The 20,582-nt window shown below is 46.2% G+C and overlaps 1 protein-coding gene across 1 annotated transcript in view; it reads right to left on the reverse strand.

The window, feature by feature from the left end:
- Positions 1-20,582, reverse strand: part of sars2 (seryl-tRNA synthetase 2, mitochondrial) — a 43,705-nt gene that overhangs the window by 11,892 nt on the left and 11,231 nt on the right. Inside the window, exons 6-10 of the mRNA XM_072549454.1 lie at positions 20,021-20,084; positions 7,875-7,980; positions 5,790-5,837; positions 2,878-2,986; positions 218-263 (exon numbers count right to left, since the gene is read on the reverse strand). Coding sequence (XP_072405555.1) covers positions 218-263; positions 2,878-2,986; positions 5,790-5,837; positions 7,875-7,980; positions 20,021-20,084 — 373 coding nt within the window. The remainder of the gene's footprint in view (positions 1-217; positions 264-2,877; positions 2,987-5,789; positions 5,838-7,874; positions 7,981-20,020; positions 20,085-20,582) is intronic.

A 20,582-nucleotide genomic window follows, 5' to 3' on the forward strand; every position in this document is an offset into this window, starting at 1 on the left:
TCTCACCAAGTAACTGGAAGGGAGCAAAAGAGAGAGAGAGAGAGAGAGAGAGAGAGAGAGAGAAAGGAAGGAAGGAAGAGCATGCGAGTGCAAGACGAAGTGAGTGAGAGAGAGTGCTCAGAGTGCAGCACAGAAGTGACACAGTAATGTTTGTTAACCAGCCGTACACAGACAGCAGATTGAGACATCAAGAACACTCCTCAATGATTCATGTTACCTCACAGGCAGATCCTGCAGGTTAACAGCATGGTCCATGAAATAACCTGTGAAAAAAAAACAAGAATATCTTTCAACAGCGAAACAGGTTACAAATTATTCACAGCACGGAAACATGACATTTGGTCCAACATATCCACACAAGTCTCTTGTTCATTCTTCCTCAAATCCCACTGACATATCCTTTTCTCCCTCTTGTTTTTAACCTTATAGCTTCCCTACAAATGCCAACTTAACTACGCTCCGTGGGAGTACAACTCACGTTCCCATGGCCCCTTCTGGGAAAGCAATTCTCTGCTGGATTTAATAGTCGATCTCACATCTGTGGAGGTCTTGAGGTGCAGTGGGTAGCACCCCTGACTCTGAGCTGAGAGCTCCAGGGTTGAATCCTGCTCCAGGATTTGACATGACTGAGTATTAATCTGCAATCCTTCTTGCTCAGCTGCATTTTGGGGAAAAAAAAAGTGTTGGGGCCTCGACCACCACCATTTGGGCTATAATGTGCACTTAAATACGTCTGTCACCACATGCAACAGGGACTCGCTGGGTGGCCAGTTAGCTGGATCACCAATGGGGATCAGATTGGTACCAATAAGGTGCAATTCCCGTCCCAACTGGGATGGATTCAGAACCTGCTGTTGGCTGGACCTGTCATTGACCAGAGACGTAAAGAAGAAGAACCCACTCATGTAAAGGTGCTACATAAATGCAAAATAAAGCTGATGCTGACAGGCATGAAGAACATTTCAACAAATTAAACAGAAATAGTCAATCACAGAACAGGACTGAATTTGTTTAGAATTCTCTGGTCGGCGTGGATGAGTTGGACCGAAGTATCTGTTTCTCTGCTGTACATCTCTACATTTCCAAGTTAGGATGGTGAGTGGTTTGATGGGGAAACTCACAGGGGGTGGTGTTCCCATATATCTTTTCCTTCTAGATGGGAGTGCTCATAGATTTGGAAGGTGCTGTCTGAGGATCTTTGGTGAATTTCCGCAGTGCATCTTGTAGATGGTACACACTGCTGCTACTGAGCGTCGGGGGTGGAGGGAGTGGGTGTTTGTGGATGTGGTGCCAATGAAGTGGGGGTTGCTTTGTTCCTGGATGGTGTTGAGCTTCTTGAACGTTGTTGGAGCTGTCCCCATCCAGGGGAAGTGGGGAGTATTCCAACACACTCCTGAGTTGTAGATGGTGGACAGGCTTTGGGAAGACAGGAGGGGCAGGATTTCCAGCCTCTAACCTGCTGTTGTAGCCACAGTCAGTCATCGAGGCCTATAGTGCAGAGAAAGGTCATTTGGCCCATTGAGTCTGCTGTGGTCTTTTTCCAGCACTTGGCCCATTGCCTTGGCGTTGCATGTTCGCATCCAAATACTTCTTCAACCTGATGAGGGTTTCTGCCTTGAATAGCCTTACAGGCAGTGAGTTCCAGATCCCACCACCCTCCCGGTAAAACTACTTTCCCCGATCCCCACTGAACCTCCTGCCCCTGACTGTAAACCTGCGCCCGCTGGTCACGGATGTCTCCACCAAGCGGGAAAACGCCCTCCTGTGTAGGTCCCTCGCTTTTACACATCTCAAATCATGTCGCCCCACTCGGTGTCCTCTGCTCCAAGGTAAACCACCCCAAATGTGACAATAACATGGCTTTAAGAGCTGTATTTTATTCGGTTTTGTTTATGAAGACTGACTGTGGCTACAACAGCAGGTTAGAGGCTGGAAATCCTGCCCCTCCTGTCTTCCCAAAGACTGTCCACCATCTACAACTCAGGAGTGTGTTGGAATACTCCCCACTTCCCCTGGATGGGGACAGCTCCAACAACATTCAAGAAGCTCCACACCATCCAGGAACAAAGCAACCCCCACTTCATTGGCACCACATCCACAAACTTCCACTCCCTCCACCCCCGACGCTCAGTAGCAGCAGTCTTATTTTCAAGACAGAGGTACTAAGCTGTCAATTTGGATCTAATAAAGTAAACGTGAGGTCTTGAGGGGTTTTGTTAAAGATGGAACAATAGGAGCAGCCTGAGCGGGTGGAGTCAAAGTCCAACAGAACCAGGGTTTTTAGTTTTAGTCTTCCAGTAATTGTTGCTGGGTCTGAAAGCTGGGGTTGGATGCTATAGTACCTCTCTCACTAATATACATAAGTACACATACATATTCACAGTTTTCTCTAGATATTTTTGTTCCTGGACTGGAGAACTGTGCGTGAGATAATCTATTTTGCCAAGTCTGTTTCTGGGATGTTGCTATATTGGAACAGTTACTGTTCAGTGATTAAATAATGTACTATCCTGTTTAGTTTTCCAATAGATTTAAGTTATTCCAATCCCTTTTCTCTTTTGTTGTATTTTAACTATCATGGATGAATAAAGCGTGCTTTGCTTTAATTCTGGTAGTTTGACCAACCAAATTGCATCTGGAACGCAACACCTTATACTTCCCTTCAGTTAGGGTCCAGACTATCTTCTGAATATATTTTGAGGGTTCCATAACACAAAAATGTTTTGCCTTCCACTTTGTTTTCACCCAGCCCCTCCCCAGATGAAATAGCTTATTCCTATCATGTAAACTTCTTTACCCAGTTTAAAGACATCAGCGTGATCGCAGGGTTACAACAAGGTTTGTTCATGTCGCGCGAACCCTCCGTGACAGATTTACCTGCGATGCCAACCTCGGCTGTTCCTGCCAGGCAGAGGTCTTCAAAGCGAGTCGGGTCAAGCTGGTAAACCTGGGAGGATTTGGCATTGGGCCGCATCCCGCAGCCTTCCTAGAAAAACAGGTCATTGACGTTTGAAAGCCCCGGCTTTAGAAACAACAGGACAAGGGTTAATAAGCTGGCAAAAGAATAAGACGTATTTACGGAGAAATTCCTTCACCCAGGTCCTGGCTGGCATCTGGGACACACATTCTGAAAGGGCAGGTAAAGCAGTGCATTGGAGGTAGTTTTTAAAAAGTCCACTGGTCACACACGTGAACTTGCAGAGCTCTGGGGAAAAAAATGGTTCGGTTGTCACAGTTCCTTGAAGCAGCTGGCCCTGTTAGGCTGGGCTGAATGACCTGCTTCTGCAAGTTTCCATCATTCTCAGTCTGCACAGCAGCAGTAACTGGCGCCATCGCCAATGCGGAAACATTTGTCATCCAGCCAAGTCTCTCAGGATTCTGACAGGGCTCAGTACCAAGGGAATTCTCCTGCTCGACATCACCCAGTTCCACACTTGGCCCACAACCTACATGTACAGAACAACCTCTATTATCTGATTGAGACGGGTGGGGAGTATTTTGTTTGGATAACATAACATTTTTCCGAGACCTTGCTCGGGTAATCAGAAATTTGGATGATTGACGTTTGGATAATCAAGCTAGTTCTGTATAGAGCCTTGGGTAGTGTTGTACCACAGAGAGACCCAAGGTTTCGGGCACATAATTCTTTGAAGTTTGCGTCATCTATAGACAGAGGGAGTTAAGGCAGCATTTACCACACTTGCCTTCATTGCTCAGACCTTTGAGTATAGGAGTTGGGACGTCATGTTGAGGTTGTACAAGACATTGGTGAGGCTGGAGTACTGTGTCCAGTTCTGGTCTCCCTGTTATAGGGAGGATATTATTAAGCTGGAGAGAGTTCAGAAGAGATTTATTAAGAGGTTGCCAGGAATGGAGGGTTTGAGTTATGGGGAGAGGCTGAAGAGGCTGGGACATTTTTCCACTGGGGCATAGGAAGTTCAGGGGTGAACTTAGAGGTTAATAAAATCATGAAGGTTATAGATGGTGAATGGCAGGTGTCTTTTTCCCTGGCGTGGGGGATTTCAAGACTAGGGGGCATATTTTTAAGGTGAGAGGAGAGAGTTTAAAAAAAAAGGAGGGGAATTTTTAAAAATATATATATTATACACACAGAGGGTGGTTCGTGGGTGGAATTAATTTCAACAGGAAGTGGTGGATGTGGGTATAATTACAACATTTAAAAAGACAGACATTTAGATAAATACATGAAGAGGAAATGTTTGGAAGGATATGGGTCAAGTGCAGGCAGGTGGGACCAGTTTAGTTTGGGATTATGGTCAGCATTTACCGAAGGGTCTGTTTCCATGCTGTATGACCCTATGACTCAAAATCAGGCCCAGCCTTTGTGCAGGGAATGAAAAGCTATGAACATCTGAGATATTTTGAAGACACTGATTTCTACAGACACAGAGACAGACACACAAAAACTTGACACAGTACTCCAGATGTGGTCTCAACCAAACCTCGGACAGACGCAGTAAAGTTTCCTGACTTTTATCTGCCATTCCCCTTGCCGTTGACACCATTTGCCTTCCTGATGACTCGCTGCAGCTCCACACTAACTCGACAGGAACCACGTAGCCACACAGGCAGTGTGGTGAGAGCGTGGGGCTCACTACTTCGAAACACACGAGGGAGTAGGAAATAATATGATACACCAGTTGGAGTGTGTCAAGGCTGTCACTTTAACAGGTTATTTTGATCCGAATTTCTTTTTGAAGGGCAGTTGTAAGGCAGTGCATGGAGCTGTCTCTCAGAAAGTAAACAATTTGTGAAGCCTTGTGGTTTTTTTTTAACAAAAGTTGGAACAATGGAATTCTAGCCTGGGAGTGGCCAGCTCTCATCGACCAGGCTGTTTAGTTATTTTTATTTTTTAAGGTTTAACTTTAATCAGGGGTCTCAGAGTTGGAAGCCTCAGTGAATGTCTCCTGGCTGCTACACTCTGAATGTTCCTTTCTCCTGGTTTGGAGGACTGCATGTGAGAATCTGTCTGAGTTTACCTTTTGGCCAAGGAGTGTTATTGTATTGGAACAGTTAATAATAAATAGGTACTGTATCTATTGCTCAGTCAAGTTAGTCCACATTCCTCTTTCTTTTATAACTAGAGTGCATAAAATTGTGTTTTATTTAACATCGAGCAGTTGGACCAGTTGGATCCCATCTGGAACTTCACATCTAACATTTTCCTGTTTTAAAGAAAATGTTGAGGCTACCTTCCTGTACTATTTTGATGGGTTCTGATCTGAGTCAGAGAGATGTACAGCACAGAAACAGACCCTTTGGTCCAACCCGTCCATGCCAACCAGATATCCCAATCCAATCTCGTCCCACCTGCCAGTACCCAGCCCATATCCCTCCAAACCCTTCCTATTCATATACCCATCCAGATGCCTTTTAAATGTTGTAATTGTACCAGCCTTCACCACTTCCTCTGGCAGCTCATTCCATACACATACCACCCACTACGTGAAAAAGTTGCCCCTTAGTTTCCCCTCTCACCCAAAACCTACACCTTCTAGTTCTGGACTCCCCTACCCCAGGGAACAGACTTTGTCTACTTATCCTATCCATGCCCCTCATGATTTTATAAACCTCTATACGGTCACGCCCTCAGCCTCCAACGCTCCAGGGAAAACAGCCCCAGCCTATTCAACCTCTCCCGATAGCTCAAATGGGATAAAGTGTGACTGGCAAGGAGGATGGTAGTATGGGGCACAAACACCAGCATGGACATGATGGGCTGAATGGCCTGTTTCTGTACTGCAGAGGCTGTAGAATTTGGTACTTACAAACACAGCACCTCTCAGCATGTCCGGTACAGTTATTGGCGTGAACCCCTGGGGAGAGAAAAATCACAAAGGCATCAGAGAAAGCACCGAATCCACCTGTTAGCACAGTTACCAAGTTAAAAGTGTCCATGATGGAATTGCTAATGACAGTAAAGTTCTGTCACATGTTAATAATTGCTGCAGTCATCATTCACCTTTTGTGCAATCGCATTTTCTGTCTAATCCCTAAGCACAGTGGCTCAGTGGTTAAACAGCTGCCTCACGGCGCTAGGGACCCGGGTTCGATTCCAGTCTCGGGCGACTGCGTGTGGATTTTGCACATTCCCCCTGTGTCGGTGTGGGTCTGCTCTGGTTTCCTCCCACAGTCCAAAGATATGCAGGTCAGGGTAATCTGGCCATGCTAAATTGCCCATAGTGTCCAGGGATGTGCAGGTTAGAGTGGATTAATTTACAGCACAAATCTCTTAAATAATAATGTAACATGGCCTTAAATAAAGCATATTGGCAGAGAGTCTTCTCACTTGCGCACACAACTGACTCCATGGAGATTGTGATGATACAGTAGACTTGCAGTATTTCAGGTTTACAGTTTTTGCCCCTCGTGATTTTATAAACCTCACCCCTCAGCCTCCGACGCTCCAGGGAAAACAGGCCCCAGCCTATTCATCCTCTCCCAAAAGCACAAACCCTCCGACCCCGGCAACATCCTTGTAAATCTTTTCTAAACCCTTTCAAGTTTCATAATATCTTTGCTTTAGCAGGGAGGCCAGCACTGAATGCAGTGTTCCTAAACAGTGCTCCTAAAGTAGCCTAACCAATGTCTTGTACAGCCGCAACATGACCTCCCAAATCCTATACTCAACAATGGAGGATGCTGGTACAATTACAACATTTAAAAGGCATCTGAATGGGGATATGTATAGGAAGGGTTTAATAGGGATATGGGCCAAATGCTGGCAAATGGGGCTAGATTAATTTCTGATATCTGGTCAGCATGGACAAGTTGGATTGAAGCGTTTGTTTCCATGCTATATAACTGTAACCACTCTCGGTTGGGATCAGTATGTGGAGGTGCTGGTGTTGGACTGGGGTGTACAAAGTCAGAAGTCACATGACACCAAGTTATAGGCCAACAGGTTTTAATGATGAAGGAGCTGTGCTCCGAAAGGCTGCGATTTCAAATAAACCTGTGGGACCATAACCTGGTGTTGTGTGACTTCTGACCTCGTTGAGATCAGGACGGTGTTGCTATCAGCGAGGATAATGTGGGACCCAGATGTTTCTAGCATCACGGGAAACTATTCTGTTGATGGTTACTGTCTGGACTCTCACAGAAAGATGGATACCTGGTCATGGAACACAAGGGTGGTTAGTATCTGATAGAATTTTAACAGATGGGGAGGGCAAGGCAGGTGTGAATGTTGCAAACGCTGAGTGCGTACATGTACACGTACAAGTTTCAGCTGGTGATTAATAACACCAGATACTGACAGGAAAAACAATGTATTTTTCATCCTGTATCGACAGGAGATAGGTAAAGCTGGGAAGGGCTGTTTTGAGATCAGCAATCTCCATGTACTTCACTGTGGAGTATCGAGACTGAATCCTCTGGGGAATGCACCCCAGCTCTTGCTCCAGCCTCAGCCAGATGAACGCTAGTTTTGTGAACAGGAGTTGGAACTGGGGTAAGGCAGCAAATTGGGTGGCACGGTGGCTCAGTGGTTAGCAGTGTTGCCTGCCAGCGCCAGAGATCCGGGCTCGATTCCAGCCTCGGGTGACTGTCTGTGTGGAGTTTTCACATTCTCCCCGTGTCTGCGTGGGTTTCCTCCGAGTGCTCCGGTTTCCTCCCACAGTCCAGAAATGTGCAGGTCAGGGTGGATTGGCCCTGGGAAATTGCCCCATAGTGTTCAGGGATGTGTACGTTAGACACATTAGTCAGGAGTAAATGTAGAGTAATGGGGAATGGGTCTGGGTGGGTTACATATTGGAGGGTCAGTGTGGACTCGTTGGGCCAAAGGGCCTGTTTCCATACTGTAGGCATTCTATGGAAGTACAGAGTCACTCAGTAGCATCAAGGGGACTCACCTTGCTGAGGAGCTTGCTCATTGTAAACTGGACCAAGGCGTGTTGCAGCTCACTGCCTGCTCCATGTAAATAGTACGAGCGATGACCAGAAACATGAGAGAGTCGCCTAGCAAGGAACAGAAGCAGGCAGGTTCGGTCTAACGCCAGAAATCAGCAACAGTTTCCCTTTAATCAATATTTACAGCTGCAACTGAACAGAAGAATTGAAGTATTTCAAATAGAGAAACTGTCTCCTCTGCTGGTGGTGGTAGGGAGGATGAGATAGAGGAAATAAGGGAAATAGTGAAAAACAAGGGAGATCTGGAGGAACACAGAGACCAGGGGCGCAGGGTTGGGGGGGGAAAGTGAGAGGAGAGGGACAGACAGCAAGAGGAAGCAAAAGAAATGGGGTTGCGGGGGGTGTGGTGGTGTCAGAGACCAGTGTGTGGGGAGGGTTGGGGTAGAAAAAGAGAGACAGATGGGGTGAGGTAGATAGAAAGAGAGTGAGAGAGATCACAAAGAGAGAGGGGTAAAGAGAGAAGGACTAATGGAGATAGACAGAAAACAAGGGAGGGAGAGAGAGAGAGAGAGAGAGAGAGAGAGAGAGAGAGAGAGAGAGAGAGAGAGAGAGGGAGAGGGAGAGGGAGAGGGAGAGGGAGAGGGAGAGGGAGAGGGAGAGGGAGAGGGAGAGGGAGAGGGAGAGGGAGAGGGAGAGGGAGAGGGAGAGGGAGAGAGAAAAAAAAAGAACAACAGGGCTTTGCCTGACAGTCAGTCAGTCAGACGGCTACAGTTTTACTTTGCTTGATTCTTTTACAGGGCCTGGGTATCCCATCACTGCGAGACCCAGCATCCGATGGTCATCCCTCTTCCTCCCTGAACTGAGACCATGCTCAGTCCTTGCAATGGGTAACCACGTCACTGTGGGCCTGGAGTCATGCAGTATGACTTTATTCTGTTTCGTGTTTTTCTTAAAGCTCAGTCTGCGACTACCAGTGAACAGGACTCTGAATCCAGTCCCAGCATTAATGCTGGGCTCACAGTGGATGTGTATCAGCAGTGGAAGGATCCGTAGGCCAGACTGGGTAGCGTTGGTGGATTTTGCTCCCTCATGGGCATTAGAGAACCAAGTGAGTTTTGACAGTTGCTGAGGTGGGACTTGAACCCACTCCCCCTGGACATTAGCCTGAGCCTCTGGATAGCTGGCCAGGTGACACGGCCATGATACCACCGTCTCCTCAGAGAGTAAGCAGCGTATCGGCATGTAGGGTGACATCAGGCAGCACTCCCTAACACAAATGTTATGGAAATCCAGAACAATCTCCGCCATCAACTGTACAGACCAGACATTAGCTGAAAGGTTTAAGGCTGAGATTGATCGACTTTTGTTGGTTAAGGGGATGAGGGTTATGGAATAAAAGCGGTTGAAAATAGTTCAGAAAAATATCCGCCATAATCGAACAGAGTGGCCGAACTGGTCTAAGGGGCTGAATGGCCTCTTGCTATTTGTATGGAGCTGCCAATGGCACAGATCCTGCCACTGCTGATACACATCCAGCGTGTGAGCCCAGCATCAACCCTGGGATTGGATCCCTGAGACTGGATTCAGAGAGATGTTCACTGGTAGTCACAGATTGAGCTTTAAGAAAAACATAAAACAGAATACAGTTTCCCAAGGAAACTCAAACATATAAATAAAAAGCGGGCTACACCACCGGTGTTTCATTCGGCGGCTCACTGAACACGTTACCTAGTATGGTGACGAAACATCTGAAAAACAAGCCTTCCAACTCAGGGAGCAAACCTACATCGAGAACCTCAACCTGAGCTACAAAACGTCTCAAAACTCACTTCTCCCAAATCCCTTCAAACCCTTCCTATTCATCCAAATATCTGTTAGACATTGGAACTGCACCCACATCTACCACTTCATTCCACACACCATCCACTCTCGTGTAAAAACATTACCCCTCGTCCTTTTTAAATCTTTCTCCTCTCACCTTAAAAAATGTGCTCCTGAGTCTTGATATCCCCCACTTTAGGGAAAAGACACCCACGATTGACTTTGTTGATACTCATGATTTTATAAACCTCTATTAATCTACAAGAAAACACCACATATGGACCAAATACTGAACTACAGAAGCAATCATTCCAACATCCACAAATGAATCTGCATCAGAATATTATTTCAATAAGCCAACACACACTGCGGCACAGAGGAACTACGCAGAGCAAAATGAATGGGTACCCAGTGAACACAGTCCACCGATTTCTCAGCAACAAACCCAAACAAGCAGACAAAACACGTCCAGAAACCCTAGCCACTCTCCCCTACAAAGACATCTCAGAAATGACTGCCAGACTACTCAGACCCCTTGGCATCATGGCAGTCCACAAACCCACCAAGACACTAAAACAGCAGTTAATGAACTTGAAAGACCCCATACAGACAACAAACAAAACTAATGTCATTTCTAAAATACCTTGCAAGAATTGTAACAACTACATTGGACAAACAGAAAACTAGCCACCAGGATACATGAACATCAACCAGCCACAAAACAACATGACCCTCTCTCACATACATACATATCCTTACGTACAGATAAGGAAGGACACCACTTCAACTGAGACAACACATCCATGCTAGGACAAGCCAAACAGAGACACGCATGAGAATTCCTAGAAGCATTCCAACCGGAACTCTATCGACAAATGCATCGAATCAGACCCCATCTACCAACCCGAGAATAAGAACCGGAAATGACATCACCACAAGAAGTGACGTCACCGACCCAAAACATATAAATAGAAAGCAGAAATCATCAGCAGTGCTTCATCCAGAGGCCCACTGAAAATGTTACCTCGTATGGTGACGAAATGTCTGGTAATGAACCTTCCAGCTCAGCGAGCAAACTTACATCCAGAACCTCAACCTGAGCTACAAATCTTCTCAAAACCCGTTTATAAACCACTATAAAAGGCTACCCCCTCAACCTCGGACATTCCAGTCAAAACAATCCCAGCCTAACCAGTCTTTCCTTATAACTCAAACCCTTCATTCTTAGTAACATCCTGGTAAATCTCTTCTGAGCCCTTTCCAGTTTAATAACATCCTCCCTACAACAGGGAGACCAGAACTGGACACAGTACTCTAGAAAAGACTTCACCAACATCCTGTACAACCTCAACCCGCTCCTATGTTTAATCATCTGAGCAACGAAGACGAGCATACTAAACGCCTTCTAAATATGCTCCCCAGATGCTGCGCTTTTCCAGCACCACATTCTCAACTCTGATCTCCAGCATCTGCAGTCCTCACTTTTCTCCCTGTCGATGTGTGATGCAAACTTCAAAGAATTATGTACCTGAATCCCTGGGTGTCTCTAACCTACAACGTCGAAGGCACTATTTTTAATTGTACAAGTCCCTCCTCCTGTCTGTTTTACCATAATGCAGCACCTCGCATTTATCCAAATTAAACTCCATCTGCCACTTTTGGGCGGCACGGTGGCACAGTGGTTAGCACTGCTGCCTCACAGCGCCGGAGACCCGGGTTCAATTCCCGCCTCAGGCGACTGACTGTGTGGAGTTTGCACGTTCTCCCCGGTGTCTGCGTGGGTTTCCTCCGGGTGCTCCGGTTTCCTCCCACAGTCCAAAGATGTGCAGGTCAGGTGAATTGGCCATGCTAAATTGCCTGTAGTGTTAGGTAAGAGGTAGAGGTAGAGGTAGAGGTATGGGTGGGTTACGCTTCGGCGGGGCGGTGTGGACTTGTTGGGCCGAAGGGCCTGTTTCCACACTGTAAGTAATCTAATCTAATCTAATCCTCAGCCCATTGGCCCAATAGATCAAGATGCATTTGTAATGTTAGATAGACTTTTTCACTGTCTATTATACCACCAATATCGGTGTCATCCACAAACTTACTAACATGCTTTCTATATTCTCATCTAAATCATTTTGGTAAATGCCAAACAAAAGTGGACTCAGCACCGATCCCTGTGGAACGCCACTGGTCACAGGCCTCCAGTCCAAAAAGCAATCCTCCATCACCACTCTGTTTCCTGCTATGAAGCTAATTTTGGACCCAATTGACAAGGTCCCCCTGAATCCCACTTGATCTAACTTTACTAATTCATCCACCATGCGGAACCTCATCCAAGGTTTTACAAAAGTCCAAGTAAATAATTGCTCTCATGAATTCTCTTGGTTATTTCCTCAAAACAAAACTCCACTAAGTTTGAAAGACACCATTTCCCTCGCACACAACTATGCTGACTATCCCGAAGCGTTCCTTGCCTTTCCAAAAGCACCTTTCAGAATCACCTCCGGCAACTAACCCAAAATCAAATTCAGGCTCTCCGGCCTATAGTTCCCAAGCTTCTCCTCACATCCTTTCTCAAACAATAGCACACCATTAGGCACCCTCCAGTCCTCTGGTGCCTCACCCAGCGTTATAGATAGTACAGATATATTTGCTAGGGGCCTCGCAATTTCCTCCCTAACTTCCCACAATGTCCTGGAAACGTCCTCGATCAGGTCCTGGAGATTTATCCACCTTGGATTCTAAGATCTCCAGCACTTCCTCTTCTGTGATGTGAACTGATTTCAAAACATCAATATTTAGTTCCTTGAGCCCTCTAACCACCATTTCTTTCTCCACAGTAAAAATGGATGTGAAATTTTCATTTAATATCCCTCCCATCTCCTGAGGTTCAACACAAGGTGATAGCCATCAAGCCCCCTGCCAGAGGAAATGGTGGAGGCGAGTACAATTATATCATTTAAAACACATTTGGATGGGTATGTGAACAGGAGAGGTTTAGAGGGATGTAGTCCCATTTGCCTGTGCTCAAATGAATTCTTTTTTATTCACCTGTGGGATGTAGGCATCGCCGACTCAGCCAGCATTTATTGCCCGTCCCTAGTTGCCCCTTGAGACAGTGGGGTGAGCTGCCCTCTTGAACCGCTGCAGTTCACCTGCTGTGGGTTGACCCACAATGCCCTTAGGGAGGGTATTCCAGGATTCTGATCCAGCGACACTGGAGGAACAGTGATATATTTCCAAGTCAGGATGGCGAGTCGAGGGGAACTTGCAGGGGGTAGTGTTCCCATGTATCTGCTGCCTTTGTCCTTCTAGATGGAAGTGGCCGTGGGTTTGGAAGGTGCTGCCTGAGGATCTTTGAGGAATTTCCGCAGTGCATCTTGTAGATGGTAAACACTGCTGCTACTGAGCGTCGGTGGTGGAGGGAGTGGATGTTTGTGGATGTGGTGCCAATCAAATGGGGCTGCTATTTCCTTGATGGTGCTGAGCATCTCGAGTGTTGTTGGAGCTGCCCCCACCCAAGGCAATTTAGGAAACCTGGTTGGCAGGGACGTGTTGGGCCAAAGGGCCCGTTTCTGTGCTGTACGACTCTAACCCCCTCCCGTTGCATGATGTGCACTATTGGTTGCGATGACTTCTATGTGCGAATAGCCCGTCCGCCATCACAGTCAGCCTCTGCTTGTGAGGATCGGTGATGTGGGGCAAGACCTGGGGCACCTGCAAACCCAGAGGAGGGGTTGGTCGAAGCAAAGGCCAGACAATGTGGGCCACCACAAGGAAGGGAGACAGTGCCACCTTGTGGCTGCTAGGGAACTGCTTCCCCACTCCCCCCTTCCCTCAGAGAGCAGCAAATGTATCGTGTTAGGAAGCTGTCCCAAGGCTTTGCCTGAAGAGCAAGCCGTTCTCTCGGAAAAACAAAAGACCTTCGGTGTTGAAGGCTGCTAACCGGCTGCTTAACTGCAGGGGCATTTTAAATTGCGTGCTGTAGTCAGCCCGAGGCAGGGGGCAGATGGTAAACAAGTGAGAGCAAGGGACAGAGCTCTCAGAGAGACTGGGAGAGACAACAACTGAGCCCAGGGGCACACGTCACATTTCTTCCCTCGGCTGTTTGACAATTGACAGAAAGAAAGAAACAGCAGCCCAAACAATACAATGTCCACAAGGGACAGGGAGAGAGAGAGATTCATTGTTGAAAAAGCATTTACTGGCAGGTCATGCTGCATCTGTGTTGGGACAGCCAATGGTCTGTATGCAATTTGACCAGAGCTTAAAGTCAGACACCCAAATCCAAATCAGTTGTTGGCCATATTGGACTAAGATACAGCAGAATGGGTTTCAAATAGAATCATACAGCACGGAAACAGACCCTCTGGTCCACACTGACCATAATCCCAAACTAAACTAGTCCCTCCTGCCTGCTCCTGGCCCATATCCCTCCAAACATTTCCTATTCATGGACTTATCCAAAAGTCTTTTCAATATTGCAACTGTACCCACATCCACCACTTCTTCTAGAAGGTCATTCCTCACACAAACTGTGTAAAGAAGATTGCCCCCATGTCCATTTAAAATCTTCATCCTCTCACCTTAAAAATGTGCCCCTAGTTTTGAACTCTCCCACTCTAGGGAAAAGACCTGGGTCAATCACCTTATCCATTCTCCTCATGGTTTTATAAACCTCAATAACTTCACCCCTCAAGAGGCCTCACCAACATCTTGTACAATCTCAAAATGTCACCCTAACACCTATACTGAGCAATGAAGGCAAGCGTGCTAAACTCCTCCTTAACACCCTGTCTACCGGTGACACACATTTCAAAGAATTATGTACCTGAACCCATCGGTCTCTCTGTTCTACACTACAAGCAGGGGAGGCAATGGCCTAGTGGTATTATCACTGGACTCTTAACCCAAAGACTCAGGTAATGTTCTGGGGTCCTGGGTTCAAATCCCGCCATGGCAGCAATTTGCAATTTGAATTCAATAAATAATTGGAATTAAGAGTCTGCGATAACCAGGAATCCATTGCTGATTGTCAGGAAAAACTCATTTGGTTCACTAATGTCCTTTAGGGAAGGAATCTGCCATCCTTACCTGGTCTGACCCAAGCGTGACTCCAGACCCACAGCGATGGGGTTGACTCTTAACTGCCCTCTGGGCAATTAGGGATGGGCAATAAAAGCTGCCTGGTCAGCGATGCCCTCATTCCGTGTACAAATTTAAAAAAAAAGAATCTCTGGGCCCCACCATTCATTGTGTAAGTCCAGCCCTTGATTGTTTTCCCAAAATGCAATACCACGCGTTCATTGAAATGAAACTCCATCTGCCTCTCCTCAGCCAATAAATCAAGACCTCTTTGCAATCTTTAGATAACCTTTCTCACTGTCCACTGTACCACAAATTCTGGTGTCATTTCCAGAACTTCCCTCTCCGCGAACTCCTCCAAATGCCTTTTAAGTGTTGTAACTCTACCCACCCCAATCTCTGAATTAGGAGACCTGCAGTTTCTTTGCTGAACAAAATTAATCTATACTTCTTTGAGAATGAGGCTGGGGAATTAACAATGAGAAATAAACACAATGATCGCTAGAGGAACAAAATCTACAAGGGGAGCTAACTGGCCATAGGCTGATCAATGCTGTGGAACCTAAGATTTTAAAGAACTAGTTAGAGAGATCGTGAATGCACTGGCAGGAATCTTACAAGGGACTTTAGATTCAAGAGGGCATTGCAAGATTATTTGTATAAAAATAACGTGCAAGGATTTGGGGAAAGTAGCAGGTAATGCAGCTTGTAACAAACTAGTACAGAAACAACGGGCTGAATGGCCTCTTTCTGCACCACACGCTTTTGTGATTCAGGAAAAGTCCCGGAGTATTGGAAACCTGCCAGCATCGCACCATTAATTGTAAAGGATTCAAGGCAATAAACAGGTTACTAAAAGCAAGGCAGCCTAACATCTGTCATTGAGGACTTTTGTGTCCATCATAAAGGATCCGACAGGTGGGCATTTCGTAATACCCAATACAAACAAGTCTGATTGATTGGGACCGGAGGGTGAGTTATGGGGAGAGGCCGCATAGGCTGAGACTTGTTTCACTGTGGTGTAGCAGGTTGAGGGGTGGCCTTATGAAATCCGAGGGGCACGGAAAAGATGAATAGAGTTCAAAACCAGGGGGCCTTTTTTAAAATGTGAGAGGAGAAAGATCGAAAAGGATCCGGAGGGGTCTTATCAACCTTCCAGTGGTTTGTAAAATCATGAGGGGTATAGACAGGGAAAAGACACCCGCCATTCTCCCTAGGGTGGGGGATTTCAAGATAAGGGGGTGCATTTTTAAGGTTAGAGGAGAAAGATTTTAAAAAAGACGAGGGGCATTTTTAAAAAAAAACACATCATGGCTCATGTGTGGAATGAAATGCCAGAGGAAGTGGTAGATGTGGGTACAGTTACAATGTTTAAAAGACATTTGGATAAGTACAAGAATAGGAAAGGTTTGGAGGGATATGGACCAGGAGCAGGCAGGTGGGACTAGTTTAGTTTGGGATTATAATCGGCATGGACTGGTTGGACCGAAGCGTCTGTTTTCGTGCTGTTTTTTACAAAATCATTCATGGGATGAGGGCATCACCAGCTCGTCCCTATTTGCCCAGAGGGCAGTTAAGAATCTGTGGGTCTGGAGTCACGTGCAGTCCAGATCGGGTAAGGATGGCAATAGCTGAACCATATGGGGTTTTCTGACAAACAACAATGGATTCACAGCCATCATTAGACCTTAACTTCCAGATTTCTCATTGAATTAATAGTCCACCATCTGCTGTGTGGGGATTCAAGACCAGGTCGCCATAACATTACTGCAGTCTCTGGGCTATCGCTGCCCTGACTCCAAGTAGATTCTGCACAGCTTCACAAAAGGTCAAATCGTTATGGGGAAACTTATTCGAATTTGTCAGGAGGCTAAGAAGAAGGTAGATAAAGGAGAAACAAATGTTAAATTTTTGGATTTTCAAAATGCTTTCAATAAAAGGTGCTGCACATTCGCTTACTAATTAAGACAAGAGCCTTTGGCGTCTGGTGAAGAGGATAGACAACTAGCTAACTAATAGAAGATAAAGAATTGGGGGAAAAAAAAGGAGCATTTTCCAGGTGGTAACCTGTAACTAGTTGAGTGCCACAGGTATATTTGCAAGGAGACTTGGTTGAGGAAAGTGAACATACTGTCTTAAGTTTCTAGACGGCACAAAACATAGGTGGGAAGGCAAGTGGTGAGGATAACAGTCTGCAGAGGGATATAGGCCGGGTTCCAGGAGGGGGTAAAAACATAGCAGGTGGAACATAAACATGCGGAAATGTACTTGTGCACTTCAGTGAGAGGAGCAGGACTTTGTTTAAATGGAGAAAGACTGCAGAAGGCTACAGCAGAGAGGAGGGTTTGTGAATATATCACAGAAATCCAGCAGTTTGCTACAGTCCCTTGTACTGCGTTACCTCTGCATCGCCCTCCTACATCAGTGAGGCAGTGACTTCCAAAACTGAACGCGGACGTTGGGAATGACATCGAAACGCGGGCCGATCTACAGAGAGGCTGCCCAGCTGTTAGTGGTGGCGCTAGCGCCCAGACATACTGAGTTTCTCCAGCAGTTTGTGTTTCAATTCCAGTTTGGTAACATACCAGGGGGAGGGGCCTCAGCCCCAGTGGGGTCACACACACCGGGGGGAGTGGCCTCAGCCAAAATGCAATTCATCGTTTTCAGGTGAACTGACATGAGGCACAAAGAGTTATGTAAATGAAACCAAAAGAGAAAATGCTGGAAAATCTCAGCATCTAAGGAGAGAAAAGAGCTGACGTTTCGAATCTAACTGACCCTTCGTCAAAGCTGTAAATGAAAATCTGCCTCGCTTTTCGTGTGGAGATGGGACTCATGCAACGTACGTTACAGTTTTTAAACAAAATAAACATCCAAGGTTCTCTCTGTAAAGGAGCCCATCCCACTCAGAGAGTGTGCAGCCTTTGAGGGCTGAATGATTCTTTATTAATGTCAGAAAAACCCACTCACAAGTAGCTAAACAAGTGAAGCAATTAGTCTCCAGCTGATAAAAGCATCCTAAATCTTTGTCATTCATCTATCTTACAGCCTCCCTGGAGATTCAGTCAGTAATCACAGTCAAGCAACTCTTGAATTTAATTAGACTGCAACAGGAGCGTTTGAAGTGGCTCTAACTGATCTAATACAGCTTCAGCAGACCGCGAACAATTCACCCACTCCACAATAAAAGGCATGTTTCACTGATTATCTCGCCTCCTCTCGCCCACCCAAGGAAGGGGCTGATATCTGCCAGCCTCTGGGTTTCTGGGTGGTGGTACAGTTGCTCTCTCTCATGCACCAGTGCAGACAGTCAGGTTCCGAGTGACTGGTTGCTTATGAAAGGCCACACACATAATAAACTCACAGCATAGCTACAGTGCTAATGGAGGCCATTGGGCTTGTCATGTCGGTGCTGGAAAAGCCAGGACCATCAACGCCCAGTCCTGTCCCCTTGGCCCTGCATAGCATCTTTCTTTGGACATTTATGCAATCTCTTTTTGAAAGACTCAGCTGGACCACACTCTCTCTCACACACCATTTTAGATCTAATCACTCTCTGCACAGAAAGGTTTTTTCCCCCCTCCTGTCGCCATTCTTTTGCCACCTGCCACATCTGGTTCCCAACCCTTCCTATTACCTAAACTTGCCCTCACCTGAAATCCCAGGAGGGGTAGATGGGGGGTGGGGGGGGTTGCTGGCAGTCGGGGCACAGAGACTGACACAGACAGACGTTTTGTCCAACACCTTTCACAAATTTGCCTGCCAATTCAGTACATTTGAAAGTAGTGTCTTTACTGTACAAGATCCTTTCTCCGAGCCCAAAGCTCCAGGACGGGTTGGCTGTGGAAGGTGTATTCATTAACTGTGTGAACCCAGGCCCAGAAACATGCTGCAGATAAACAGCAGCTCACCAGCAATTCAAGGGAACCAGTTAAACGTTGTACAACTGCTACCTTATAGTGACCAGTCCTGGTTTAATCTTCTTTAATCATCTTGGTCCAAATTGCTAAGGTGCAACATTGACAGATCATATAAAAAGAGACACCAGCGGGAACCATGGAATCTATGGCACTCAAGCCCAGTTTCAGGATTCAGGCCCCAACAGCCAGGATTAAATTGACTCTCTGTTCAATATGACCAGCTGCAATTTCAGTAGCAAAACCTCATGTATTTGTAACTTATGAAATAAATCCATTCATGTCCAATACCTTTGTGCAAAGTGTTGTACAATTGCCATATAGAATCCCTACAGGCTGGAACCAGGCCATTCAGCCAATTAAGTCTACGCCAACCCTCCAAACAGCATTCCACCCGGCTCTCCAACCTATCCCCACATCTCCCATGGCTAACCTACCTAACCTGCACACTAAGGGACAACTCAGCATAGCCAATCCACCTAACTGTGGGAGCACACCCACGCAGATATGGGGAGAAACTCCACCCAGACAATCGCTGGAATCGAACCTGGGTCCCTGATGCTGTGAGGCAGCACTGCTAACCACTGAGCCATTGTGCCGCCCCATAAATCCTCACCCTGCATAGAAATCCTATTCAAGTCAAATATCATCCAGTCTTTAATCTTCAGTCAATCAACTGAAGTTTTCCGGAGACAGGAATGTTTCAATGCCCTTTTGCAGTTTGACAGAAAAAAGGAATTGGATCACATCTCATCTTTTGAAAGTCTTGCTAAAAAGCACACATGGGAACTGTTTAGACTGAACCTAGAATACTACGAAGAGCTTTGGTCCCTGAGCCAAGGAAAGGTCAACTACAGTTTGAGGCAGTTCAGAGAAGGATCACTTTGTTCATCCTGGGTATGGAGAGATTTTCTTATGAGGGAAGGTTGGGTTGGTTGGGCCTGTATTAATTCAAGTTTCAAAAGAATGAGAGGAACATTGAAACATATGAGAACTTTTGAGGGACTTGACAGGGTAGATGCAGAGAGGTTGTTTCTCCTTGTGAGAGAGTTTAGGATTAGAGGGTATTGTCTCAGAATAAGGGGTTAAAACAGAAAAGAAGAGGATTCTTTTTCTCAGTGGGTACTGAAATCGGTGTAATTCTTTACTGCAGAGGGCTGTGAAATTTATTCAAAGGCCAAGGCGGTCAGATCAGGAAGGGAATCAAGGGTTATGGGGATGAGGCCAGAGAATGGAGTTGAGGATCATTCGGTCAGCCACAACCTCACTAAATGACGGAGCAGACTCGATGGACTGAATGGCCTATTCCTGCTCTGCGTCTTGTGGTTTCATGGTCTTACCGTTGTCTGATAATGCCCAGGTCTTCACCAATTTGCAAATGGCCCTTGGGTTTAAAATCAAACACTGGAAGAGAACAGAAGAGGCGAACAGTCAGTGTTTTTAGACACAAATTAAAGCCTTTTCTGGTATTGGCTGTTCCGCCAGCATCACTCACAAACAGTCGGATTACTAACCACGATGTTCTTCACATTGTGACTGGCGACTGCATATTTTGAAACAGTAACCTAAATTCTCCAACATCCATTCTACTTCCAGAAGAAAGTGTTTGTGGGTTTGGAAGGTGCTGCCTGAGGATCTTTGGTGAATATCTGCAGTGCATCTTGTAGATGGTACACACTGCTGCTTACTGAGCACCGGTGGTGGAGGGAGTGGATGTGGTGCCAATGAAACGGGGGATGCTTTGTCCTGGATGGTGCCAAGCTTCTTCAAAGGATTCAATAAATTGGTTCAATACGATCTCCTTGCAGATGGGTGGCACAGTAGCTCAGTGGTTAGCGCTGCTGCCTCACAGCTGCCAGGGTCCTGGGTTCGACTCCAGCCTCGGGTGACTGTCTGTGTGGA

This window comes from Chiloscyllium punctatum, chromosome 29, assembly GCF_047496795.1.
Source record: "Chiloscyllium punctatum isolate Juve2018m chromosome 29, sChiPun1.3, whole genome shotgun sequence".
Lineage (NCBI taxonomy): Eukaryota > Metazoa > Chordata > Chondrichthyes > Orectolobiformes > Hemiscylliidae > Chiloscyllium > Chiloscyllium punctatum.